This window comes from Triturus cristatus, chromosome 11 (assembly GCF_964204655.1).
Source record: "Triturus cristatus chromosome 11, aTriCri1.1, whole genome shotgun sequence".
Taxonomy (NCBI): domain Eukaryota; kingdom Metazoa; phylum Chordata; class Amphibia; order Caudata; family Salamandridae; genus Triturus; species Triturus cristatus.
This window is the reverse complement of record NC_140594.1, coordinates 860535843-860563705: the sequence shown is the minus strand read 5'-3', so window position 1 is coordinate 860563705 and position 27863 is coordinate 860535843. Positions and strand designations below refer to the sequence as shown.

The following is a 27863-nucleotide window of genomic DNA, read 5'->3' as shown; positions in this document are numbered from 1 at the left end:
GAAACCATATCGAGTGGAGTTTACTGACAAGGATTTGGAGAGTATGAATGTGTCTGATAAAAGACTTCAGATAGAAGAGTTAATGAACATTTTGCAGAAGTGGGGAGACATTGACAAGTTGAGGACTAGGTGGACAAGAAAAAAGGAAGCACAAGCAAAAGAAGCATCATCTGCATTCTTACTAAAAGAATCAGAAAAGGCAGAGAGATTGTGTCCCATGAGAGAGGTTCATGGTGGTGGAAATGTTCATGTTCCGTGGAGCAGACAGGATATTTTGTCATTTACAAACTATTTTCCTAGGTTAAGAGAGAAACCCGTTGAATTGTATAAACAGGTTGAAAGATTTGTGAAAGTTTCGAAGGTTTTGTTGAAGGATCTGGATGGTTTGTTTGATATTGTGGTACCTGCTGACTTATGGACAGAGTGTAAGATCACAGTTGATTGGCCAAGTGAGGAGTATGCTAGAGACCCGAAAACAGTAGCACCCTCAGAGGAGGTGATGATTAAATATCAAATAATTACTTTCTGAAAGGGAAAATCCCTCCTAAATGAAACAGATTGGGTAAAGATAGATAGAACAACTCAAGACCCAAATTAGTCTGTACATGCCTATTATGAGCGGTTACTGCAAGTGTTTAAGCAGTATAGTGGTTTTGAGAACATTGGTGATAAGGATATGGGACATTTTGTGTATCGGTTTGTGTATGGTCTGAAACCAGAGATTAGTCAGATGATTCAGCAGCACATGTTGTGCTGGCAGAGCAAGACGATTGATGAGATTTTAAAGTATGCCAAGTATTGCAGAGATGACATTGAGGCAAGGTGTAGAAAGCTAAAAGAGAAAATGATGTGGGCACAAGTGGAATTGGCAAAACAGCGGCAAAATAAATACCCAGACTGATAATCAGGTGAAAGAGCAGAATCAGAATGATCAAGCGGCAAATCGTGGTAAAGTGAGATGATGAATGAATAGAGAGGAAGCGAAGAAGTTGTTTCCTTGTCATGCGTGTGGAAAGCTTGTACATTGGAAGAACGAGTGTAAGAATATTCAGAATAATAATGGGCCAAACCAAAAATTTAAATCCACAGACGCAGAATGAGGTGATTATGAATCAGCTACAGCAGGTAGTTACTCCACAGTATCGGGTGCCACCAGCTCCTATGCCAAACTTTGTGAACACTCAAAAATACAGTGCGGACGCTAGATTTCACGGAGGAAGGGGTATGAAAGATTCTGTGGTTACACAATATTTTTTACAGAATGATAATGATGAAGCAGACTATGTGCAATGACGGTGCCTGAGGGGGGAGGAAAAGGAGTGTGTGCCTGGCGCATCCTTGCCAGTAGATCAGTCATGTGCATTTATTGAGGGGAAAGTGGAAGGTAGTGACATCACTTTTCTATTGGATACTGGACTACCCGGTCTACTGTGAGAACAGCAGACATCCCAAACCTACCCCTCTCTGGAGTAACTATCCAAGTTGTAGGAGTGTCAAATCAACAGATTATAACCCCAAACACAAAACCAATGGAGGTACATATTGGAAATTTTAGAGACATGCATCGGTTTGTAGTTTGCAATTCCAGTCCAGTAAATCTGTTGGGAAAAGATCTATTGTGCAAAATGAACTGCACAATCTACTGTGCACCAGATAGAGTTGCTTTCCAAACCCCTTATGAAGACATTGTATACAAAATGTTGCTAGCTAAGCAAGGTACTGAAGTAGATGAGATGTTTTCATTGATAACTGAAAATGACTTGCCAGAAGAGTTGAGAACCACAGTGAATCCAGAAGTGTGGTATTTTATAGGAAAATATATAGGGCTGATGTCAAATGTAGATCCAGTGAAAGTGACGGTGAAAGAAGGTGCAGTTTATTCAAACACCCGACAGTACAAAATGTGTCCAGAAGTGAAAGCAGGCATTGCTCCAGAAATTGACTGAATGATTAAACAAGGCATTTTAAAAGAAATAATGGGTAGTCCTTGTAATTCGCCAATGATGGGACTTAAAAAAGCCTAGTGGAAAATACAGTATAGTACAGGATTTGAGAAAGATTAACAAAATTTTAGTGCCTTGTTGTCCAGTAGTGCCAAATCCAGCAGTGATCCTTTATCAGATACCCTGGAATGCAGGTTGGTTTACAGCAATTGATTTATGCCGAGCCTTTTTCTCTATTCCTTTGCATCCAGACAGCCAATATTTATTTGCCTTTAGGTTCGAAGACCGTGTCTTGGCATGGTGCAGAGTTCCTCAAGGGTATACAGAAAGCCGTTCAATTTTTAGTCAGATCTTGAAAGTGTCTAGAAACCTTGGTCATGCCCAGAAATTCAGTCCTGATTCAGTACATTGATGACCTACTGGTGGCATCAAAACCACGAGAAGATTGTGTCACGGACACAATTGCATTACTGAACCATTTTTCGAAGGAGGACACAAGGTGTCTCCAGAGGACACAAGGTGTCTCCAGAAACATTGCAGTTTTGTCAGCAAGAAGTTGAATATTTAGGCCAGAAAATAGAAAGAGAAGTCAGAACAATTACCCCAGAGGGAATAAAGATAATCAAACAAATGCAACTACCTCAGACACAAAGGGAGATGAGAATGTTTCTTGGAGTAGTTTGGTATTGTAGGCAGTGGATAATCGGGTTTTCCCTGCTGGCAAAACCATTGATTCAGTTGACTCGGAAAAGAGCAAAGGATCCGATTTGTCTGGAATGATGAGTGCGTGGAAACGTTTGTGAAATTGCAAAATTGTCGGTGTGAGGCCCCTGCCTGAGGCATGCCTGATTATATGAAAGAATTTGCACTGTTCTGTTGTGAGAGAGAAAATTGTGCACTTTTAGTTCTGACTCAAAGGCATGGATTAGGCCAACGTCCAGTAGCATATTTCTCTGCTACTCTGGATCCTGTGGCTTCAGCTGTACCTGGCTGCTTAAAAGCAGTAGCTGCTACTTGTATGAGTCTGGAGCAAAGTGAATCGATTGCGATGGGACATCCAGTCAAAGTTTACGTCCCACATTCAGTTGTGATTCTTTTAACAAGAACTTGAACACAGCACCTTACCCCTAGTAGGATGACTAAATAAGAAATAGTGCTTCTGGGAGCAGAGAATGTGACCGTGATAAGATGTACAATAATGAATCCTGCCACATTATTGCCAGACCCATGTTGTGAAGAAGTGAAAGATGAGATGGATCATGATTGTCTGGATGTGACTGAAATGTTAACCAAGCCCCGTCACGACATAAAAGAAGTGCCCCTGAAAGAACCAGATTATGAGCTATTTCTAGATGGGTCATGCATGAGAACAGCGGGAGGAGGACTCAGTGCAGCTTACTCTGCATGTAAAATATCAGAGGTCATTGAAGCATCCTGTTTACCGGCAGTCAAGTCTGCACAACAGCCGAATTGGTAGCCTTAACAAAGGCATGCAAAATTGGGAAAAATTGGACAATAACCATATTTATGGATAGTCAATATGGTTTCGGGGTTGTGTACGACTTTGGCCAGCTCTGGATGCAGAGGGGATTTCTAACTTCTTCAGGATCTCCTATAAGAAATGGCAAAAATGTAAAGGAGTTGTTGAAAGCAATACAATTGCCTAAAGAAATAGCAGTGGTCAAGTGTGCTGCTCACCAGTCAGGAAATGACTATGTTGCGGCAGGTAACCGATATGCTGACCAAATTGTCCAATATTGTGCAAGAAATAACTTGGCACTTAACAAGAAAAATTGAAACAAGTGAAATCTGCTGCCAAGTTATGTTTTTCTCAGCTCTAGAAACATGGGATGAGGTTAGACAGTTGCAGGATGAAGTTGAGGCAAATGAAAAGGAAATCTGGATAAAGTCAGGTTTTGAAAGAAGGGCAGAAGATGATGTATGGGTGTTGACCGATGGCAGACCAGGCATGCCAGACTGCTTACTCTCTCAAATGGCAAGAATGTATCATGGGGACACACATGTTGGTAGGGAAGCAATGGTTAGACTATTCAGACAGAATTGGTACAATCCAAAGTTCTGGGTAGTCACAGAGAGCCTTTGCCAAAGATTCTTGATCTGTTAGCAGTTAAATCCAGGCAAGAAGACAGTGGTCAGTTGGGGAAAAATTGGAAAGGCAGAAGGACCATTCATGAGACTGCAGCTTGACTGCATAGTGTTGCCTCCAAGCGACGGAATGAAGTACGTCCTTGTCATAGTGTGTTTGTTTTCATGATGGATGGAGGCATATCCCACTAGTCGAAATGACAGTATAAAAGTTGCTAAATTGCTGTTAAGAGAATTGATTCCTCGTTTCGGTTTCCCAGTCACTTTGGAATCCAGATAGAGGGCCTCATTTTAATAATGAAATAATTTGATTAATCTGTGAAGCATTCAATATTGAACAAAAACTGCACTGTGCATACCGTCCAGAGGCTTCTGGAGTGGTTGAGCATCTAAATGGCACAATCAAGTCAAGGTTAGGAAAAGTCTGTGCATCAACATCACTGAAATGGCCAGATGCATTGCCTCTTGTGTTGATGGGACTCCGAAGTATTCCTGACAGAAAAACAGGATTGAGTCCACATGAAATACTCATGGGAAGGGCAAGGAGACAAGCATTTATTCCTGGACATAAATTGATGAATATAACCGATGATCTGGTATTGGACTATTGCAAAGGGATTGGCTGACCTAGTGCGTTCCGGCTCTCACCAGGTTGGAGAAGACGCAGTTGCCAGGCAGCCAACACAGGCGCATGATTTGAATCCTGGAGACTGGGCACCCAGGTGGGATAAGCCATGTCAAGTCATACTGGTCACTGCAACGGCAGTGAAGTGAGCAGGTTTACCCAATTGGATACATGCCAGTCATACAAAACAATTTCCAGGCCCTACTGGAGATGAACAGCAACTGATTGAACCAGTTGAGACAGCTAAAGGTTGTGAAGTTGGAGAATCTAGAGTGATAGATTCTGAAGTGATAGACGAGGAACAACCGAGCACAAGTCAGGTGGGATGGACACCAGTGTGAGAAAGTGCCATCTTTCTTGCATGGTATGCCCCCACTTTTTGCTGAATTGCTGATGTACTTTGAGTAAGCCCTGGGCTCCTGCCAATCATGTACCCAGGGCCTATGTTCCTTCCCTATAACTGTGTTGAAGCCTAAACCCAATTGGCATCTCTGGCCACATGTCAGCCCCTGGTAAATGGCACACTAGGTACCCAGGGCCTTGTGACCAGAGAAGGCCCCTAAGGACTGCAGCACTTATTGTCCCACCCTTAAAGGCCCTGTACCCTGACGCACACACACTGCCCTTGCAGGCTGAGTGTCTGGGTGCAGAACAAAACAGAGATTCGACATGGCACACATCCCTGTGTGCCATGCCCACAACACACACTGCCCTGGCATATATCAGCCACCCCTCTAGCTGGGTGCCCTATGCCAGTGGTGTGGGTACAGGTGCATGAGCCCTGTGCCCCTACAGTACCCCGGTCCATTCCTGGGCACTGTAAGTGGAGTGCTGCATCTGAGTATATGGTGCTGGGAGATCGTCAACCCGAACTCCACAGCACCATGATGACAACACTGAAGACTGAGAAGTTTGGTATCAAACTTCTCAGCACATTAAACCCGCACTGATGCCAGTGTGGGATTTAATGTACAATGCACGACAGAGGGCATCTTAGTTATGCCCCCTGAACCTAATCTACAATCCACGTCTTGTCTGAGGGGCTGCCTAGGCTGCCACACAGCAGACATGTTGCTGGACCCCTGGGTAGAGAGCCATCTGCTCTCCTGGGCCTGCAACTATCCACATCCTGGGCGAGGTGCTAGGTCTCTTCCCCAGGATGGGCAGGGGAAGTTTAAAGGCATGCCGCCTTTGTGAGCTTCTCCAGGCCACTTGCTGTACTCCGCAACTGGCCCCTACCGGTTCTGACTCCCACTCTGGCGGAAAGACTGCCCGGAAACCCCAAGGAAGGAAAGGGAGTGTGCCAGCCTCTGCCTATCCCACCCCTCAGGTGGGGGAGGTGAGGTGAAGCACATCTCCGGGCTCTTGCCATCTTGAAGATGGGACGCCCTGCCCAATCAGGACTAGGCTACTGCTCTATTAGGACTAGACTATTGCCCCCCCTCCCACAGGAGAGTGGCAGGATGGGGGTGTACCCACCCCAGGGAGGGGGCCCATTGGTCCCTGCCCTTTACCTACCTGTAACGCCCCTAAATTTAGTATTTAGGGGCACCCTAAACCTTCCTTCCTTAGATCCAGATTCCGAAACAAGCAAGAAGATCAAGAAACAAGAAGACCTGCTGTGCAGCTGCTAACAAGAGGAAGACACCAACTGATTTGGCCCCTGCCCTACTGACCTGTCGACCCTCGAACCTGCTCCTGCTAAACCCCAGTATTTCCAGTGGTCACCAACCTCAGAAACCCCGGAGGACCTGACTGCCTTGTGACTCTAACTACCAGGGACTCCCACAAGCAGTGGTACTGCTCAAAGCAAGTAACTGACCCCTGGCATCAGCCAGGAACCGCGATCCCTGCACACTATGCACCCGCCAAGCCTGGCCTGTGCCGGAATTAACAAAGACCACGAGGACATCCCCCCGGCAACTGTGACCCCGAATCCAGCACCCAAGGGCCCACCTCGACGCTCCCGACGACGCCTGCAGCCTCCGAACCAGGGACCCCTCCAACCACGACCAGCAGAGGGTAAGATTTCCCGACACCAAAAGGCACCCCTGCACCCGGCGGCCCCCTGTGCCAACTCCTGGGTGCCTACCTATTCTCCAACTACCCAACTTACCTCTCGAAGTGGTGGTCGCACCTGAAGAATCTTCGTCCCCGAGCTTGCAGCCTTTGTTCGCTCTTGAGCTAATCCATTGAGCGCCCGACGGCTCAAAAGCACCCTGCACCCAGCCGCCCGAGTGCACCTGGCAGTGCAACCTCTACTCTAATCTACTTCCCCACTTGCCCTGAGTAAGAGATCAGAAGCCCAGCTCCCACAGCCGCGTGGCCTGCTAGCCAGCAGCCACCAACCAAAGGCCCCCTGCCTCCCATAGGATAACATTGGGCCTTACTCACTCTGCACCCGGCTGCCCCTGTGCCGCTGAGGGTGTAACAACTGTACTTACCTGACCCTGGGAGACCCCGGAGTCTATGCCCAGAACCTTAACTCTGCCAGTCGAGTACTTACCCAAAAGCCGATAACTCTCTTTTCTTCCATAGGGTAACATTGACTGGTTTCACTTGGAAATTCTGTTGCGTTTTTAAACTTTAAAATATTCCTCTAAAATCAGCCGAATTACAAAAACGAATTTACTCACCTGCTATCGGGAGAGATCCCAGTGCTGGATCTTGGTGCCCAGCACTGGCCCTGAAAAGTGATTACAACCATACTTACCTCTAACACAATTTTCTTCCATAGGAAACCATTGACTATTTTTCTGTGAAATTTCTTGTGTCTATTTTTGCAAACTACAAATATTCTTTAAAAATCGCACTAACTGTGAAAACGTAATTGCTTACCTGTTTTAGATAGATGTCCCAGTGCTGAACCTAGGAGCCCAGCACTGGATTACAAAAGTAACCAGAACATACTTTACCTATAATTTGAATTTCCTTCCATAGGATAACATTGCCTGGTTTTTGCTGAAAAAGTTTCCAAGTGCCGATTTTACAAACTTACAAATATTCGTTAAAAATCGCCTGTATAACCAAAACACATTCTTTCAACTGTTTACAGGTGATGCACCAGTGCTGGATCCAGGATCCACCACTGAGTTAGAAAAAGTAACCATAACCCCACTTACCTGCTAAGTTAATTTCCTCCCTTAGGATAAAATTGGTGATTGTATGTGAAAACGTTTCTAAGTGTCAACTTTAAAAAATACAAAAATGTTGCTTAAAAATCACAACTGTAACAAAAACGCTTTTACTCAATTGTTTACAGGAAATGTTCCAGGACTGAATCCAGGATCCAGTCCTGTGGTTAGAAAAGTCATCCTTAAAGTAACTAATTGCATTTAACTAGAAATTCCCATTGATCTCAATGTATTATTGTGTTTGAAATTGTGTTGCCTATTGCAACCACTGTAACTGTTACATTCAAAAGTCTATTGCCTATTGAAAAGTATTTATCTAAAGCATCTCATTCTCATAAAGTATATTTTGATACCTATTGTAGGTTCTAAAATAAAACTATATATTTGTATACAAAAACAATTGGCCTAGAGTTCAGTTCTTGAGTGTGTGAGACCATTTGCTGACTGAGTGTGTACAACAAATGCTTTATACTGTCCTCTGATACTGCCTTACTGCTCGACGAAGCTACCACTTTAGAGAGTAAGGCTATATCTAACTTTAGCCTCTGCCAAACCTCTGGGGACTGTGGACTCTGTGCACACTGTACCTATTTGGGAACAGTATATACACAGCCACTTTCTTACAACCAGTAATTGACATACCTGAAGTTGTTATTCAAACAAGAAGAACCAGATTAGAGAGACAGAAAAGTAGTGAGGATCAGATAGGTGTAGAAGAACGTGCTCAGGAAGAAGTGACTAAAGCTACTCGAGACCCTGAGCAGGACAAGACAGGGAAAGAAGAATATACTCGGGCAAAAACAAACATAACTATTCAAAGACCTGAGCAGGGACATACATGAAAAGAACACGTTCAGGCAACAGAAGAACAAATTGAAGTAAGACCTGAACAGGACCAGATTGTGGAAGAAGAACAGGTTCGGGCAGATGAAATAACAATAAGACCTGAGCAGGAACAGGTAGAGAGTGATTCAGAAGAACAACAACAGATTGTGCCTAGACATATTCAAAATAAAAGAACGTCAGAACAAGGCAAAGAGGGTGAAAGTGCACTTCAGGTTAAAAGGGTCATAAAGGGTGATAACTGGCCGAGTGGAGTGAAAAGACTGAGATACTATCTGAGAAAAACAAACGAAAGACCAGAGCAAGTGAATGAGGTTACTAGTCAAACTCAGTCTAAACAGTCAACTGCAAGAAATACACGAAGAGGCCCACAACTGAGAATTGTAAACAATAAATACAAGGCCCCTGAGTGGATCTATGTAATATTAGAAGAATTTGAGAATTTAGACTTGAGTAAGGAATCAGACGAAGTAGATGCTGCACAGATTGATGAAAGAAAATTGAGACCACCTTAAAAACAAGAGTGAGTTTCCAAGTGAAGAAAGAAAGAAGAGAAAATATATTCTCTAATTAAAATGGCGAAAAATGTAGTCACTGAGCAACCGAAACAGTTTAAAACGAAGATATTGTAGAGCTTGCTTATGTAGTATTTTATTAGAAATCTCAGTATAATTATTACTAACAGTAGCAGTGCCTTTATTGATGATAACAAATAAGAATTATACAGTTACTAATGAGAAAGCAGCTACAATAAAAGGCTGATAGAGTAAAATTAGAAGCAGCCGATGAGACAGATTTTCGTCACACAGTATTAGATAATGACACGTCTTTAAATGATTTTACACAATTGTTATTTCAATATGTAGATACAATGGTGATAAGTGATTAAGTCTGTATGAAATTACCAGCGTCCATATCAGAGGGAGTTGCATATTACCATTTACCCATAACATATGGTATATCATGTAGTGTTCTTGCAAGTTTATTCTATGCAACGGGAAAACTTCAGTATAATTTTTGAAACTTAGATGTAATATTTCCAGAGCTTCCTATTCGAAAGAATATGAATCCAGTACCTAGTAGTCAAGATGCACTGTTCATGGGTGATTTTTTCTTAACGAAATAAATAGATATCGTCAAGGCACACAAGAATAATTTGACATGTATATTACGTGAAGAAGAGAAAGTGTTTTTGAATTTAGTAGAGGGAAGGAGACAGGATTTTCAAAAGAAAGCTGCTGAACAGAAAACGCATGTACTACCATGGGCCGGGAAAGAGGGAATTTATGCAACTAGCAAGGCTCATGCTGCGATGTCCCTGGATTTTGTGAAGAAAGGAAAAACCTGCCTCCATAGGTTAAAGACAGATTATAATAATGTATTTATTGGTTCCAGGTAATGTGAACATAACTTACTAATTTTGGGAGATTAGGGACTAAAAGGGGGAACCGATCCGGTATTTCCTGGGGTTTACTATGTGTGTGGGAATAATGCTAATTTTAAGTTGCCTGCACGGTGGTATGGAAGCTGCTACTTTGGGATAGTATTTCCGAAAATGTATCGTGTAAAAAGAATCACTGGAAGCAATGAAAACACTAAAGGACTAACGCGGAGAAAGAGCTTGTTTTTTAGAAATAGTAGGTGATATATTTGGTGCATTGATACCTTCAGTGGGAGTCATTCTGAATTCACATACGATTTGTAAATTGTCGACAGTAGTTGATCGTCTCTCGACTGATACTGCTGGGGGTTTCTTGATGTTAAATACAGAAATGGTTGCGATTAGGTCTATGGTTTTACAAAATAGACTTGCGCTTGATATTTTTTTAGCTAAAGAGGGCGGAGTCTGTAGAATGCTGAAAGTTCAACATTGTTGCACTTACATTCCTGATAATAGTGAGGAAATTAGAGGGTATATTGAGAATATTACAAAACTTCATGAAGATTTGAAACCACTGGAGGTTGACAGTGTATGGGAGAGACTAACAAAGAGTATTTCTTCAATAGGTATTTGGTTTTCGGATTTAGGGAAAAGTATTTTAGGTCAAATAATTCTTTCAATAGTTGGTATAACGATAATAGTTTTAGCAATAATGATTTGGTGTAAATGTTGCAGAAACAAAGGAAAAGGAAGACAATATCAAGTGAATGGGAAAGTAAAGAAAAGAAAGAGGGAATACAAGGAGATACAAATGGAGGAGATGAAAGGAAGGATATACAAATAGATGAAAGATTTAGAAAACAAAGCTAAACTAAGAAAGAAAAGGAGGAGAATGAGAAATGGTGAAAGTTGGCATCTGAGAAGGATGGGTAATTTTGTGATGGCTCAAAATGCCATCAGAGAGGGGATTGATAGAGCAAGGACTTGTAGACAAGAGACTTTGTTGAAAGTTTTGTGTTCGACTAATGCGCACCACATGATTACGCGGGTTAGTGAAGCTTGCTTATGTGTTTCCTAACGTTGATAACATGAACGAAAGACTAAAATGCTTTAAATGGGAAATCTTTATCGAGCAAGTGTCAACTGCATCTACGCATTATGGCGAGCTATCGCTTAGAGGGAAATTCTAGTGCATGCGCAGAAGACACTAAAATGGAGTCTTGAAGACTTGCGTGCATGGCATCTGATTAGCTTAAATGAAAAACAAGCTATTTTACTAATGCTAATGCGGGGAAAGTATTAATAAGTAAAGGGGAATAGAGTAGAGGTGGGTGGTATACAGTGCAACCAATTTATTTGTGAAATTAATATTTGTCTTTCTGACTTTGTCACTAGTGCGTATTTGGGCCTCTCTTGTATAACTGAAGTAAACTGAGTAAAAGCAAGACTGCGCATGTCCACTGAAAGTTAACCCGGAATGATGACTTGGATGTTGAACGGGAGCCAAGGTCGCAAGTGATGTACCCTGGGAACGGATGGTGAAAAGTTCAACGATGTGGACTCACATTCAGACTGTATAAAAATTTGTTTGCAAATAAAATGTGAAGGCGTGTGTGAACTAACATTTTGAATAAAAATTAAGGGGATGGATTTGCGAATAATAGATGAACTGACTTAGATGACATGTAAGCATGGTGTGATGATCTTCCCCCCCTTTGCCCAACCAATTAAATCTCGTATTTTTACGATATTGAAACTTTAGTAGGTGGTACATGAAGAAAGAAAGGTATAATTAAGATAGCTTTAGTAAGTTAGCAGAGCTCGCAATGCTGTCTGTGTAGAGGGAGATGCTGTTGCTGGAAGAGGTTCTGGAAGATGTTGATGAAGAAGTCGAATGCAGAACCTTCTATCCTAATTTAATTGGGTTAGATAAGAAGATCGCGGAAGAATCTCGAGGAGGAAGAGTGTCAGAGAGGGGTGTGGCTCAACCGTTGGTATTCTAGAGAGGTCATCTATCCTGTCCTGAATCCTGTCCTGAAGTCTTTGTCTCCTGACCTCTCCTGGGGGACCCTTACCAGCCATTCTTGGTAATTATAATTTCGCGTTATTTGCAGATGTCCTTTTCTCTCTGTCCTCTCCCTTTCTGAGCATTGATCATTGTATGAGTCCGTAGTATAAGTTTGATGATTAATCAATTACATTTTTTCTCCTATGAATGATGGTGACTGTACTGTATTTTTGAAGTGGTTCACTATGCATTTAATTTAGATAAAGATTTAAAACTTTCCTGAGTTTGTGGTTATTTACTTTAAGGTATAGAAAGTTAGAATTATGTTAATTATCACCATCAACTAGTTAAACTAATGGTTCATTGACCAGAGGAAAGAACCTTTTGATCAGTGAAATTTTAGGTAGGGGTAAGAAATAACTAATCCTAAAAATTGTGAAAATTACAAACTTGACTCCAGTGGTTTACTCAATTTGTGTGTTTATGGGCCCAGGTGAGTATATGGTAGTGGAAAATCTGTTGTTGGTACGCTGCTGGATCAATACCATACAAATAAAACAAACTATTCTATTGGGACCATTCTAGGCCAATATAAAAAGTAAAGCTCTGTAAAAGATACGCCATAGAACGCAAAGTGTATTAAACTCCAGTTGTAAATAGCACTCCCAGGGGCCTCCACTTCCGAGCGGCACATCATCTTAGGCACTGTGTGGTAGAGAATAGCCCAGAGTGCACACCTAACCAACACAAGGCTCCTCACTCTCGAGCACATGGGGTTAACATACATGCATATGTCCTCTACCTCACATCACCATTTTGCTGTGATGCCTGTAAATTAAGGCTTCTACACAGGAAGGACATGCAAATAGTTCAGACATCAATATCTTCTCTTATGTCATCAATGGTAAGTGTGCAGAACTTTAACATAAGCAATGCCACAAAAAGATCTCTCAGGATAGCATGGTACCTGAATGTCTGGAACAGGTTAGAGTTCGAAAAACTGACCAACTAAGATGTGAGCTAAATCATAGTGAAACTGATGACAGACCAGTTGAAGAGGAACGCCTCACCTTGATTTATCATTTGGGCCTGCATTACTTTGCTTGACACCATGCCTACCCCCCACCACTCCCTGGTCATTTCAGACAGCTCAACTTAAAAGATAAATGTATTCAACACAAAACATTGCCAGTTTCAACTGAGTAAAGAAGGAATAAGGCAAATATCAACTCCCAATATGCACCTTTGTTTTAAGTCCATAAACCAGTTGTGCAAATGCTTTACAAAATTACTTTAATGGCAAGCACCAGAGAGCATTGCACAAAACATGCAGCGGTCTCCAAGAAATAATGATGGCTATGTATTCAGGTGATACGCAAATAAATGATGGATGGAATGCTGAATAAATCATACATTCGCCCCCAGTCAAGAGATCTGGGTTAAATCAATCCTTCTTTTGCTCAGCATGCCACCCCAGTGTAGCCCTAACCTTATGCAAATCAGTCTTGACCCTGTCCCTTATGGGAACAGTCCAGACCGAACTGCCAAGCCAGGTCCTACCTGGAACGGAAACAAGCATCCTGGGACCGGCTTCTGGGTATTAACCTTCATCAGCCAGGCTAGCTTGAATCCAATGGCACAGTGAGCAAGGGACCCACGTCTGGGCATACCCATCCCACTTAGGGTGAAAAGTGCTACGCAAACAAATGATGGACAGAATGCTGAATACATCATACATTCACATATATAAAAATCAACTGTTTGCTAATAAACTGAATTTGGGTTTTATTATCTGTATAGCATCCTGGCCTTCTAGCATCAAAGTCTCCGCTAACACGTGCACTGTAGGTTTAATTGCTGAGTTGAAGATGCAGTAATGTGCAAATGGTGTTCATTATGCAGTAAAAAGGAGATTCTGAAACCTTCCAAAGCGTTTGACTTCTCTAAAAATAAATAAACTAAAATGTTAGACATGTTCCTGAAGCAATTAACAAATCATCCTCATTATCATGAACAACTCTTTTTAATTAGAAAACTGTGGTGCTAGTCAAGTAATCCAATAGTCATTTTCAAACAATTCTAAAAGCACCACTAGCAATGCATCTTGTGAAGTAATCAGGTACTCAGTTTCAGTCATCCCTCAAATCATCAGAAATAGTCACACCTTGTGGAGTCATCAGATACTCTTTTTCAAGTCATCTTCAAATCATCAGGCTCAGGTTTCTAAACTCTGCTGAGGACTTTAAGAGCTTGATGATGTCTGATGATGTGGAAATGAATTCTGAATTCTAGAGCAGTTGGATGATTATCCAATGACTCTGGGACGGCCTCTAAAGTAATCCTGTTTGACCTGTGAAGTCCTGTTGGGTTTGGTATGAAACATGTTGACTGTATATCGAATTAATGTGAAGAGGCTGCAGTTATATTTATTTTTTAACCAATAACTGACTTTGTGCCTTTGATAATACGAATGCATCAGCTTATACATTTGGACCTGTTTTGGAATCAAGCACTGTAAAGCTTTTTTGTAGCATTAATTAAAAAAGAGAATTTGTTGCATGCTGATCTGCCTCTGCTGATTTGTGCTTTAAATATTATAATATATCGGGGTGTTTGAACAGTTATTCCAGAAAGGTGGGCTCCAAGGATTTGGAACAATGTTTGAGTGAGGCAGTATATACCAAACCCTTCAAACTTAGACTAACGATGGCCAGTTTGGGCAAATCATTGAGCCTTAATACTTTTTCTTCTGACACTGCAGGTCCCTTCAGTAATCGAGAGATGGCAGAATGGTGCCAAGCAGGTTACTTCACAATGTCCTTGTTGGTAAGAAGAGCATGTGATGATAGCTTCCAACCCCTCGGAGATCTGATGAAGTTGTGGGGAAGAGTGCCTTTTACGTCTGGGCCTGTGCCTCAGTTGTTGGTAAGTTTTCACAAGTTAGTGTTGCATTTGGCACTGCCATATGTACACTAGAATATATTTGCACTAGTGACTAACATTGGATATCATTCCCTTGTATATCCGTCAGGTTGTGACCTTTTACCCAAAGCTTGACTAGATCGCTGTGTGACAGCTTTTTGGTTCTTGAGGCAGTTTGGTTACCGGAGAGTATCCTGGTTTGTTACTTTTGTTTATTAGGTTTTACATTTATTGCCCACAGTGTTATTAATAGCAACATTATTCTCCTGTTTTCCCTAAACTGATTTCTCTCAAGTTGAATAGTTGCATTACATTGTCAGGGAAAATAAAATATTGTTGTCATGCATATTGGACAAAGTCTTTTTCTAAGTGCTTGGCATTGCATGGTAGTGACTTGTTAATTGCTCATCTGGTTCCTATTAGGGTATCTAATCTTTGGAAGTCACCACCAGATCATGTGATTGCTCATTAATGTGTGGGTGTATTTGAGTGAATGGAGGATTCTCAGAAGTGTTCTGTGGGTAGTGGACAAAGAATAAATTTGCTCTTATTGGGCCTGCCTCTGTTCCCCCACCAGTGCTACCTTTTCATGGGTGGGTTGTTAGCACTTCTGGAACAAAGACTTTTCAGTTCCTAGTAACAGATTGGGGAACTCAACAAAAAAAATCTGTTTAACTTGTTTAGCGTGATCGCTTCGCTTATAAACACATCCAATTTGGCCAAATCTTATTTAACAGTGCATGGAGGTAATGCGTAAACATTCTAGAAGAAGCAGAAAGATCATACAGTACTCTTGAACTTAAAAATTGAATAAGTTCTGCATCAGAAAATCTTCAGTGCTGTAGAATGCAGGAAGAGGTGCTCTTTCCTTACCTACTAAATTTAGTGAGGTCAGATCCTCAATTGAGTTACTTATTGCCAGTATTACAGCTTATAATAGATTTCCTTGTAAACATTTTCCATATTCCCTATAATTAAGGAATTATTTAAGCAACCTAAAGTGTTTCACCGTTCAGAATGTCATACAATCTTGAGAACAAAACATATTTGTTTTTATTGGCTCAAAGTCCCTCTCTGAGCAATTTCATAAAGCTTCTGTGCAGCATCTCTTGAGACTTAGCTTTCCTAGTAGCTATAAATTCAGCTCGTCAAATGAGATTCAGGCACTACGCTATGTGAACATCAGAATAGCATATTCATCAGGACACATTCGTCCTTTTTGCCTAAGGCTGTCTCAGATTTCCATATTAATCAGTTAATTTCTCTAACCACTTTTGCTCCTCTTGGGCGAAAGATATAGATAAATATATATTCACATTCACTGCCCGTTATAGTATGCAATGCATGTCTTAAGTGGTATTGCCAGCTATATTTAAGTCTTTCTGTATTTCCTATTCCCAGTACCATCTGCAAATGGGTGTTTTGCTCATGGCAGAAGACCTAAGTAATGGATTGTTGCATAACTGTAGCTAGCAACTTTCAGTGACTGCGTGTTCGAGACTGAATCATAGTTGTTTTTAACTGTGATTGTATCCCCAATAAATTCCAAAGGAATTTTAACACTTTAGCAGCTAGGTCTTCATCACCCCCCCCCCCCCCCCCTGGCCCGCTAAGCCTTCTTTTTTGGGGGGTATTTGGGGATGTTCGCGCTTAGGTCTCTGTAACTTTGTGAACATCAAATGTGCACCCTTTTTTCTCAAAACCCTGAGGATTCTAAAGGTACCCCGGGTTTGTGGATTACCTTGGAGGGGCCCAGAAATTAGACAGAATACAATACATTTTTTGTTGAAAAAATGGGAAGAAATTGCTTCCAAAGAAAGCGTCTGTTTTTTCCCTGTAAATGGCATCAACAAATGGTTTGGTGCTGAAATCACCATCTTCTCAGCTTCAAGGGACAGACAGACTTTTGTCAGAAAACCAAAATGTTCTATACAGTTTTGGCATTTTACTGAGACACAGCCTATTCTTCCTATTTTTTGTGATTTCAATCTCCTTCCAGTTAATGGTGGAAATGGGTGTCAAGCCAATAATGGATCCCGAAAAGCTATACCTTTCTGAAAAGTAGACGAAATTCTGAATTCAGCAAAGGGGCATTTGTGTAGATCCTTCAAGGTTTTTTCATAGAAACTAACAGTTGAAAATAGAAAATATTGCAATTGAGTTGGAAAAAACAGCCATTTGTGCCAACGTTTTCACCTGTAACCTCTAAGTAGGATAGAGTTTTTAAAGCAAAATACCGCTGCATCCACCTGGACCATTCCGGTTGTGGGGATACAGGTTCACCAAGAACCTGAGGAACCCCGAGCGAATAACTGAGCTGCGTCATGCAGTGATTTTTCACTGTGTACCGGGTATCTTGCAGTTCATTTGGTATAATATAAAGAGTAAAAAATAGGTACCAAGGAAACAAATATATTTCCGAAATGGGAACAAAATATAGAGTTACGAAGCAGTGTTTTTTGCATGTCTCTAAAATTATGGGTACACATACAAGCAAGTGAATTGGAGGTCATTTTTCAAAATGACTTTTTTTTTACAAATCGTCTTACATTTTTAAGGCAGAAATGCAAAGAAAATCAAATCAGGCTTTATTCGGTACATTAAAAATGTCCATAAAAGCATACTATAATGTAAAAAGCGATACATCATACACCAAGATACATTTATATACGATTATTCAAAAAAGTTAAAGGCATTTTATAACCCAATATTTTTACATTAAAAAATACAGCTAAACAAAATATGATTTAGTCAGTTTCATAATTCAAATTTTCCAAATAGGTAAGGACCTTTCTTTGTTTAATGGCCAACACTATAAAGCCAAATTACTGCATTACAAGTTAATACATTTTGCAAGTTTCGGATTTGATTAAAAGCAGTTTTAAGAGTACAGATTGTTAGCAATAAAAAGGGGGCTTAAAAAGGCTTTTCTAAAGTCTATAAAAATTACAGAAAAGTAAAAAATGGATGGTAGTCTGAAGAGATCCACCATCACACGGGCATTTTGATAAGTTTGCACTCCACTTACCCATCTTTGGGAATGCAACCTGGTAGTGGAGCGTGTTCAGCCATAGTCTAGTTAAATAAAATCTGTGTTGTATGTTAGTTATAAAAATAAGATACAGCTGGATGCCCACTTCTGAGGGTCCTTCAAGATAGAAGGTTATACTTGATTTTGTGCTCGAGGCAACCCCCCTTGATGAAGCACTGGCGTTAGAAAGCCTCTTTTTTAGTTCTTTTTTACAAACATTTTGGATGTCCTCCATTGGTCTTGAGATTCGTGGCTACATTACATTTGTTTAAAAGACCACAAATATGATTTAACCATGTTATTTTCTTACAATGATCCTGAGGGAGACAGTCCAAAATAATATCCCTCGTAAAATGTCTCCTCCCTAGTCCAAATACGATGCCACAAGGTTAGAGCGGTTGTACTGATCAAGTCATTTACATACAGTGTATCAGTCTCCCTATGCAATATAATAGTGGCAGTAGAGGTTGGTACTGATAACAATCTTCTTAAAAAAAAAGGTTTTCCAGAGTTTGTAATGGGGAGGTATCTGCCATTCCCCACAGGGCTCCTCCGTAACAGGCCCCAGTAATACACTTCGACTCATATAATTTTAAAAAAATTCCTGTACTGGTTTTCTACCAATTATTTGTGAAAATCTGAATATGGCCTCGACAGATCTCACAAATTTCAGTTTACATAAATTTATGAGAATTTCATGTTCCCTTACTATTAAAAAGAATCCCCAAATACGAAAAGGTAGAAGTCCTCTCTATAGATGCACCATTAATATAATGTGTTCTATTCCTAATTTTCCTTTTCCCACATGACATGACTAAAGTTTTACTCAAGTTAATTTTTAGATGTTTTTCCGTCATGAAGGTGGTAAAGTTATCCATCAACAATGGCAGGCCGTTTGCTGTCCTAGAAATTAGGACCGCATCATCGGCATACAATAATACCGGGGTACAGTGGCGTCACTAGGGTTGGTGTCACCCGGTGCGGGTAACTCATGGTGTCACCCCCTCACGACTTACCGCATGGACCTCCTCCGCTCCGAGTCCGCCAGTGGACACAGTCGGTGCCCTATCTCACAGACCGGAAAAAATGCGTTCAAATGATGCTGCAAATGGCGTCCCATCAGCGTGAGGTAAGGTTCACAGTCAGGGTCTTGTCCTCGGGCCAGGGGACCACCGTGATGTCACCGCCCATGCGAGCAGGGGTTTGGGACGGGTGCTACACTCCTGTGATGCTCAGCATGCATCCCTGTCACTGCGTTTGTAGCATATTGTGCTGTTTGCAGTGACTGCCTTATATGACAGTTTGCTTTGTCTGGAGCGGCCTCGCCTCACAGTATTTTTGTTCCTCTCCTTTCATGTTGTCTTGTACTTTGCGTGCGTGCCTTGTTCCTGCTACCAGGACCTTGCTGGGTGGCATCAGCTGGCACCTTTTGCCCCTTTCTTCCTCTGTCCATGAGCCGTCTCTGTTGGCATTCCCTTCCTTCGACCCCGAGTTCTCTTTGCTGTTTCTCTTGGCCTGAGGATCTGCTCCCGGTCACCACCCTGTCCCAGTCTTAGCTCGGCACCCCCGTGGCGGTGTGCAGTTGTTGCCTCAGGGCCTGTGGGTACAGTTTGCTGTGATCTCTGGTTTCTGCTCACAGGGCCACCTCGTTTCTGGTGTCACGTGTCCACTCTTCAGTAATACCTGCTGTCTTGGGTCCCTGTCTCTAGTTCGCCCCAGTTTCCTCATTCCTCCTTCAGCTGTTCCCTCTCCCGGGTTCTGCTTTCTCTTCTCACTACGACGCCAAGTACCATTCATTCCCAAACTGCCCCTTAATCTCTGTTCCAGAGAGGGCCTGAAGCTTCGGGTGTTGCATCTCCACCCTCTGAGGTCGCACCTGCCTTGGCCCTCTTGTCAGACTTGCTCCAGCTTCTCATCGAGGAGCCAAGATGCAACACCTGAGGCGTCGTAGTGAGAGGGCAGACTCTAGGACTGACTACTGGCACGGCTTTCATTCTCAGGCCCCTCTTGGAAGTTCGTTCTTCATTGTAAATTTGTATTTTTTCCTGTACATTTCTCACCCCTGTGTGCTGTGTTGGATGTTGTGTTTGTTTGCCCTTCATTTTTAGTCTCCTGTTTTTCTTTGTAATGTTCTATTTTGTACCACTTTTCTCTTGTAACGTAACTAGCTCTATTGTACAGCGGTCTGACACCTGCGGGTAATGTCCGCGCTTTATAAAAATGCACTAAATATAATAAATAAAACTGCTTCAAGCATCCTTCAGGGACCTACCAGAAGACCCCATACCAGGACATCCCCCAATCTGAAGGCCCTATACCAGGACATCCCAAACTATGAAGATCCCAACCATGCCCTAAACCAGACATCCCTTTCTCAGAAGACCCCATACCCTACACCAGGATATCACGTACTGCCATCAAACCTGGGGGCATATTATCAAGAAAGGCAATAATATTTTTGCGGCTTTAGCGGCAGTAAACTGCCGCTAAAGCGGCGATAATGGGCTTGATAATATGCATTTGAGAATTCCCATAGAAGCCCAGGTTCTGGCGTTAACATGGGCTTCTATTGGAATTCTCAAGGGCATATTTCTTGATAATATGCCCCCCGGTTTTTCACGTGTCTTGCTTCTTTACTGTCTCTCTGTCTGTCTCTGTCTGTCTCTGTCTGTCTCTGTCTGTCTCTGTCTGTCTCTGTCTGTCTCTGTCTGTCTCTCTCTGTCTCTCTCTGTCTCTGTCTGTCTCTGTCTGTCTCTCTCTGTCTCTGTCTCTGTCTCTCTCTGTCTCTGTCTGTCTCTGTCTCTGTCTGTCTCTGTCTGTCTCTGTCTGTCTCTGTCTGTCTCTGTCTCTCTCCCTATCTCTGTCTGTCTCTGTCTGTCTCTGTCTCTGTCTGTCTCTGTCTCTCTCCCTATCTCTGTCTCTCTCCCTGTCTCTCTCCCTGTCTCTGTCTCTGTCTGTCTCTGTCTCTGTCTGTCTCTGTCTCTGTCTGTCTCTGTCTGTCTCTCTCCCTGTCTCTGTCTCTCTCCCTGTCTCTGTCTCTCTCCCTGTCTCTGTCTCTCTCCCTATCTCTGTCTCTCTCCCTGTCTCTCCCTGTCTCTGTCTCTCTCCCTGTCTCTGTCTCTCTCCCTGTCTCTGTCTCTCTCCCTGTCTCTGTCTCTCTCCCTGTCTCTGTCTCTCTCCCTATCTCTGTCTCTCTCCCTGTATCTGTCTCTCTCCCTGTATCTGTCTCTCTCCCTGTATCTGTCTCTCTCCCTGTATCTGTCTCTCTCCCTGTCTCTGTCTCTCTCCCTGTCTCTGTCTGTGGCCCTGAAGAGAGGGGCGAGGAGCTTTACCTCCGTGTAAACCTTGTCCAAGGATACTGGCTCCACCTTGAATAAAGACAAGAAAATACTTGTCTAATCTATGTGAGTACATGGGGTCACGTGCCCCACGGGAGCGCACACATCAGCGCTGCTTTGTGTAATAAGTAATATGACTGTACCTCAAATGTGTTTATAAGCGCTGATTAAAGGACACATTCTGGAACTCAGTGGGTGACTCCCTCACACTACCCCCCTCTCACGAGGAATACATCTTTTCCACCTGGAACTACAAGTGGCAATGGGGCAGCCCTAGCCCCCGCGATGCTGGGTTGAACCCTGGGGGCCCCTGGCCTGAGAGGCGAGCTCCTGACTCAGATCAGGATACAGCCCCGTCACGTGACGTGTATATTTATCACAGTCACAGTGACATCTTACCTTTTATTTAGACTCTGACTCCACTGTGGTGGTGGCTGGGCTGGGCCCCTAACGTAGGGGTTCTGCAAATCGCCCAGCAGCACTCCAATGTCTAGACTGTCTCCACTCAGGCTAACCGCGTGGTGGTGGCGCGCGTCAGAAGAGCACAGCGCGAGGGCGGTCCCAGGGCCGTCATTGGTAGCGCTATAAGATTGACGGCCCTGGGACCCACAAACTGACACGCCGCGTATCGCACCATCTCCACTATGCTAGTAGGTGGTGCGTGCGTGGCGTGCAACGCTCTGCAGTATTTGTTATAAACAGTGTAACCAGATTGGTGTCACCCCCATGGGATGGTGTCACCCGTGCGGTCCGCACCCCCCTAGTGACGCCGCTGCCGGGGTAACCCGTTCGCCAACTTTAGGGGCATCACCTCTTGGATTCTGTAATAACGAGTCCACGCCATTAATATAAAGTGAGGATAAAATTGGAGCAAGGGTACAACCCTTGTCTGATCCCACGGGTAATACTAAAGTGCTTTGTACATTCCCCATTTTCCCCGAAATGTATCTTTGAGGGCAGGTGAGCATAAATTTGCGATAAAAAGCTGATAATATCCTGTGGGACACCCATTCCATCAAGCGTCTGCCACAACTTAGAATGATTTACCAAGTCAAAAGCACTTGATAAATCAACAAAACAAAAGTGAAGGGAGCCATCCCTGGCAAGAGTGTATTTTCCTATCAGCAGCTCGAGATTAATGCACTGCTCAATCGTTCCAATACCCCTTCTAAAACCCTACTGGGCTACAGACAGGACATTTTTTTCCTTTACCCAGCGTTCCAATCTGGCCAACATCATTCTGCCCATTACCTTTGATGTTGAGTCAAGAAGGGATATTGGACGATAGCAGCTCGCGCTGCCTCAATCACCTTTTTTGAATATGGGGACTATCACACTCTCTGCCCGGGTTGCAGGTATCACCCCAATAATGTTTAAAAAAAAAAAAAAAATTATTTATAATTTTCACAGAAGAACAACATGCTCAATGAGTAGCCAGAGCAGCAGGTACAGCTTTACAAATGCAGGTATACAGTAGATCGTGCCGTCAGTTGTGGGTATCGTACTCAAGTGTCCAATGGTATGTATAGGCACATCCAGGGGGGTCACAACATCAGTCTCAAGGAATCTTATATAGCAACTACGATACATATTACAATATAATCCACAGCCGTACAAAAGTTCCATATGTACAAGGATGTTATCAGGAGGTGTACATCACTGCTCATGTGGTGTGGGCGAATCAACTAACACACTTGCATCCCTCATGTTTGCAAAATGATACAACGTCATCTCCTCCCTAATTCCTAGGGCAATACTACGGCGGGGGGGAGTCTGCCACTGTTTCCTGCTGCTACCGGGCTGTCCGGGGGAGGGTGTGCATTACGGGCCTGCAAATATTGCGTGAGAGGACCCCAGATATCTTTCGGTCTAGAGGTGCAGGGCAGCGTCTCTGCGTATATTGTGAGCTGATCCTGGCAGTACACCATATCCCCCACCATTCCTTAAATTTAGGGGCCCGCCCCCTACCTCATTTGTGTGCTTTGTTTAGCCTAGGAGCGCAACTAAGGGGTCGCATGTCATCGCTTGAGCCGTCATTTCGGATAGTGCTTCAAATATCTGTTCCAAATATTCCATTACTTTCGGGCACTCCCAGGCCAGGTGCAGGAATCCAGCTCCCGAGCCACCACATCTATCGCAGCTATCTGTGTCTCATAGCCCAAAGCGGCGTAACTTAGCCGGGGTACAATACATGCGCTGCAAAAACGTATAGTGGATTATACGCAGCCTGGCGCTTGCCGACATGTCCGCAGTTTGTAAACAGCAGTACTGCCACTGCTCGTCCGTAATATCACAACCCAGGTCAGCCGTCCACTGCGCCCGTGCTGCTCTATGAGGGGGCTCTCTCTCTCTGCTCTAATCACTCGGTACAGGTTGGATACCAGGTGCCTAGGGCTCTCACTCTGTAATAGCTGATGTAGCGGCATCTGAAAGAAACACGTTAGTTAGATTCCTCACCTTAGAATATCCCCAGGCGTCAGACTGGATCCGGAAGATTTTTCGTCAGCAATACCCCTTGCGCGTCGCTAGGCGTCGTCTGCGGCTCCGCGTCCGTCGTCGGCGTCGTGCGCCGGGATGACGTCGTCGGAGTACTTAGACGCCGCCCTCGCGCGCTGACGTCAGTTCTTCTTTTTTCCGCGCCAGTAAGCGCAGATCCGGGAGAGCTACCCCTTTTAGTCTTTTTTGACTAAATCTTTTTTGATCATTTTTGATCCTTGTCTGTCGACATCTGGTGCCGGTAGGATGCCTGGGTTCAAGGCTTGCGAGGATTGCCATCGACTGATGTCGGTGACCGATCACCACCGCCGGTGCCTCTACTGCTTAGGCCCCGACCACGACGCGGAGTCGTGCAACGACTGCCAGGCCCTGACTTCGAAGGCTAGGCGGGAGCGGTCCCGCAAGCTTTTCGAGCTTCGCCACTCGGCTCCGCGTCGTGCGCGATCCCGGTCCAGGAGGAGGTCCAAGGATCGCTCGCGGAGCCCTAGCCGACGCCATCGATCGTCTGGGTAAGTCCAAACGCTCAAAGAAGTCCAAGAGGCGACACCGCTCTTCGGACTCCCCTCGCCGGTCGCGCGACTCGGCCGAGGGTCAGGGTGGTTCCACCCCCGCGGCTCCGGCGGAGCCGCAGGTGCCGCGTCCGCCCCCATACCTTCCGGTCCCTGGGACTGACGCGGCGCCGGCGGAGATCAGTGCCTTCCTCTCGGCCATGAGGAGCCTGGCCCCGCCGTCGACGCCCGCTGGCGCGCCTTCGGGCCCCGCGGACTCGACTGGGCGCACTTGCCTGCCGGCGGCTCCGGCCCCGGCGCCGTCGACGACTCCGGTCTCGATGCCGCAGGTCCCCGCGGGGCCCATGCCTGGGCCCCAGTCGACGCCGGTTGACCTAGTCACTCCTCCACCGGCGCCGGCAACTGAACCACCGACGCCGTCACCGGCGCCGCCGACGCCTTTGGCGCCGACACCGCCCCAGTTTAGCCCTCATCCGGACCCGGCGCCGCAGCGGCGTCGACCGACGCCGCATCCGACGCCGCTTGAGTCCTACCATCTCTACAGTCCGGTTCCGATCATTCCTCCTGTTTATCAGGAATCGGAAGAAGGGGGCGACTGGGAGGGGTTCGAGGACCCTATGGCTGTTCAGTCACAGCTTTCTCAGGACTGGGCAGATGAACTGGGGGAGGCCAGTGGGCTGGACACCTCGCCAGACACTGGATTCACTTCTCCTCCGACCGTGGCTTCGGAGGAGGGTGCCGCATTTTCTGTGGCGCTGCCCAAGGCGGCCGAGGCCCTTGGGCTCGAGTTGCCTGCCGTGGCTGTGAGGACTAACATCCTCACTGAGGTGCTTCAAACCTCAGCAAGCTCCACTGAGCCTCTGCTGCCGTTCAACGAGGCCCTCACTGACGTTCTGCAGGGCACCTGGTCCAAGCCCTCCACAGTTCCTCCTGTGGATAGGAACGTTGCCAGGCGCCACCGCCCTGCTCCGGGCGACCCCAGTTTCCTGTCCCAACACCCCACCCCCGAGAGTCTGGTTATCCAGGCCTCTACCTCCCAATCCTCCTTCCCGACCGCTCCGCCGGACCGGGATTCCAAGAGACTCGAGCAGTTTGGCAAGAAACTGTTCTCGTCCCTTAGTTTGGGCCTGCGGTCCTTAAATACCGCCTGTCTCTTGGACCGTTATTCCCATTCCCTGTGGGATACGGTGGAGGACGTGCTGCCCCTGTGTCCGGAGGAGGTCCGGACGCGTCTTAACCAGGCTTTGGCCGATGGGAGGGATGCAGCACGGCACGCCATACGTTGTGGGCTTGACACCACGGACTCGCTGGGTCGGGCGATTTCCACCACGGTGGCGCTCCGTAGCCACGCCTGGATGCGGTCCACGTCATTTTCCGGGGATGTCCAGACCACCCTCATGGACATGCCCTTTGATGGCACTCGCCTGTTTGGTGAGAAGGCGGACAGTGCGCTGAACCGCTTTAAGGACTCCCGGGCTACGGCCAAGTCCTTGGGCCTCTCGGCTCCGCGGGCGCACACCTCCGCTTTTCGCCCCTTTCGTGGCCAAGGAAGGGGCGCCTCCTCACGTCCGCAAAGCCACCAGCCGCAGAACCAACCTGTGCGCGGTCGCGGACGTGGCTTCCGCCGTGGCGGAAATGGAGGCCGACGTGGTCAGCCCACTTCCACCCCGGCAGCATCCGCCTCAAAGCCCTCCTAGTCCGAGCTTTCAGGCCCATACCACGCCAGTGGGCGGCAGAGTTCGCCATCACCTGCTCCACTGGCGGTCCATAACATCGGACAGGTGGGTGCTGCAAATCGTCCGAAGGGGCTACTCCCTCCCCTTCGAGACGACCCCTCCAGCCATGCCACCGCAGCACCACCGTATCTCGGGGGATCATTTGAATCTTCTCCGCGAGGAAGTTTCGGCTCTCTTGGCCAAGGGGGCCGTCGAGCGTGTTCCGAGTCCAGAAGTAGGTCGTGGTTGTTATTCCCACTACTTTCTGGTTCCCAAGAAGGGCAAGGGGGGCCTACGCCCTATCTTGGATCTCCGGAACGTCAATGCCTTCCTCCGAAAGGAAAGGTTCAAGATGCTAACGTTGTTTCAGGTTTTAGCTGCCCTAGACCCTGGAGACTGGATGGTAGCGTTGGACTTGCAGGACGCATATTTCCATATCCCCGTCCTGCCGGCCCACCGGCGTTACCTGCGGTTCACGGTGGGCCAAGAGCACTTTCAGTTTACCGTGCTCCCCTTCGGCCTCACCAGTGCCCCTCGGGTGTTCACGAAAGTGATGGCGGTGGTCGCAGCTCATCTGCGCAGATCAGGGGTTCCAGTCTTCCCCTATCTCGACGACTGGTTGCTGAAGGCGGGCTCGCCCCAGGCAGTCGTCTCCCACCTCCAGACTACGGCGGATCTCCTGCATTTGCTGGGGTTTTCCATCAAAGTGCCGAAGTCACACCTGAGTCCCTCTCAGAAGCTCCTCTTCATCGGAGCGGTTCTCGATTCGGCGCAGTTCCGGGTCCATCCACCGGAACAGCGGGTCCGGGATATACAGGCCCTGATTCCCATCTTTCGGCCTCTATCCCGGGTCTCGGTCAGGCTAGTGTTGCGGCTTCTGGGGCTGATGGCCTCCTGCATCCTACTAGTGCATCACGCCAGGCGGCGCATGCGGGCTCTGCAGTGGGACCTGAAGTTTCAGTGGGCCCAGCATCACGGGAACCTGTCCGACCATGTCTTGATCTCGGAGGGCACTGCACAGCAGCTGCAGTGGTGGCTCACGGACCGCGAGTGGGTCAAGGGCAAGAGCCTCTTCCTTCCCCAACCGGAGCATGTCGTAGTGACGGATGCGTCCCTCCTGGGTTGGGGTGGCCATATGGGAGAGGCGGAGATCAGAGGCCTCTGGTCTCCGGCAGAGTCTCGTCTCCACATCAACCTGTTGGAGCTGAGAGCGATCCGGCTTGCACTGAAAGCCTTCCTTCCCTCTGTCAGGGGAAGTGTCGTGCAGGTGTTCACGGACAACACCACCGCCATGTGGTATTGCAACAAACAGAGCGGGGTGGGGTCGTGGACCCTTTGTCAGGAGGCTCTGCGCCTCTGGACATGGCTGGAACACCAGGGCGTCACCCTAGTGGTTCAACATCTGGCGGGCTCTCTGAACGCCAGAGCAGACGAACTCAGCCGCCGGTGCATGATGGATCACGAATGGCGTCTGAACTCCGAAGTGGCGCAAGGTCTCTTTCAGCAGTGGGGAGAGCCTTGGTTAGATCTATTCGCCACCGAAGAGAACGCGCAATGTCAGCAGTTCTGCGCGTTGGAATTTCCAAGGCGGCACTCGCTCGGCGACGCTTTTCGTCACGAGTGGAGTTGCGGTCTGTTGTACGCCTTTCCGCCTATACCACTTCTGCCCAGAGTGCTGAAGAAGATCAGGCACGACCGGGCCCAAGTCATCTTGGTGGCTCCGGATTCGGCACGAAGATACTGGTATCCCGAGCTACTCAGTATGTTGACCGATCCCCCGATACGTCTGCCCCTTCGGGAGGATCTTCTGTC

General features: G+C 45.7%; 1 protein-coding gene across 3 annotated transcripts in view; it reads left to right on the top strand.

The window, feature by feature from the left end:
• Nucleotides 1–27863, top strand: part of GIGYF2 (GRB10 interacting GYF protein 2) — a 1663629-nt gene that overhangs the window by 915010 nt on the left and 720756 nt on the right. For all 3 annotated transcript variants that reach the window (XM_085634698.1, XM_085634699.1, XM_085634697.1), the window contains exon 15: nt 14802–14965. In XM_085634698.1, the coding sequence (XP_085490824.1) occupies nt 14802–14965 (164 nt within the window). The remainder of the gene's footprint in view (nt 1–14801; nt 14966–27863) is intronic.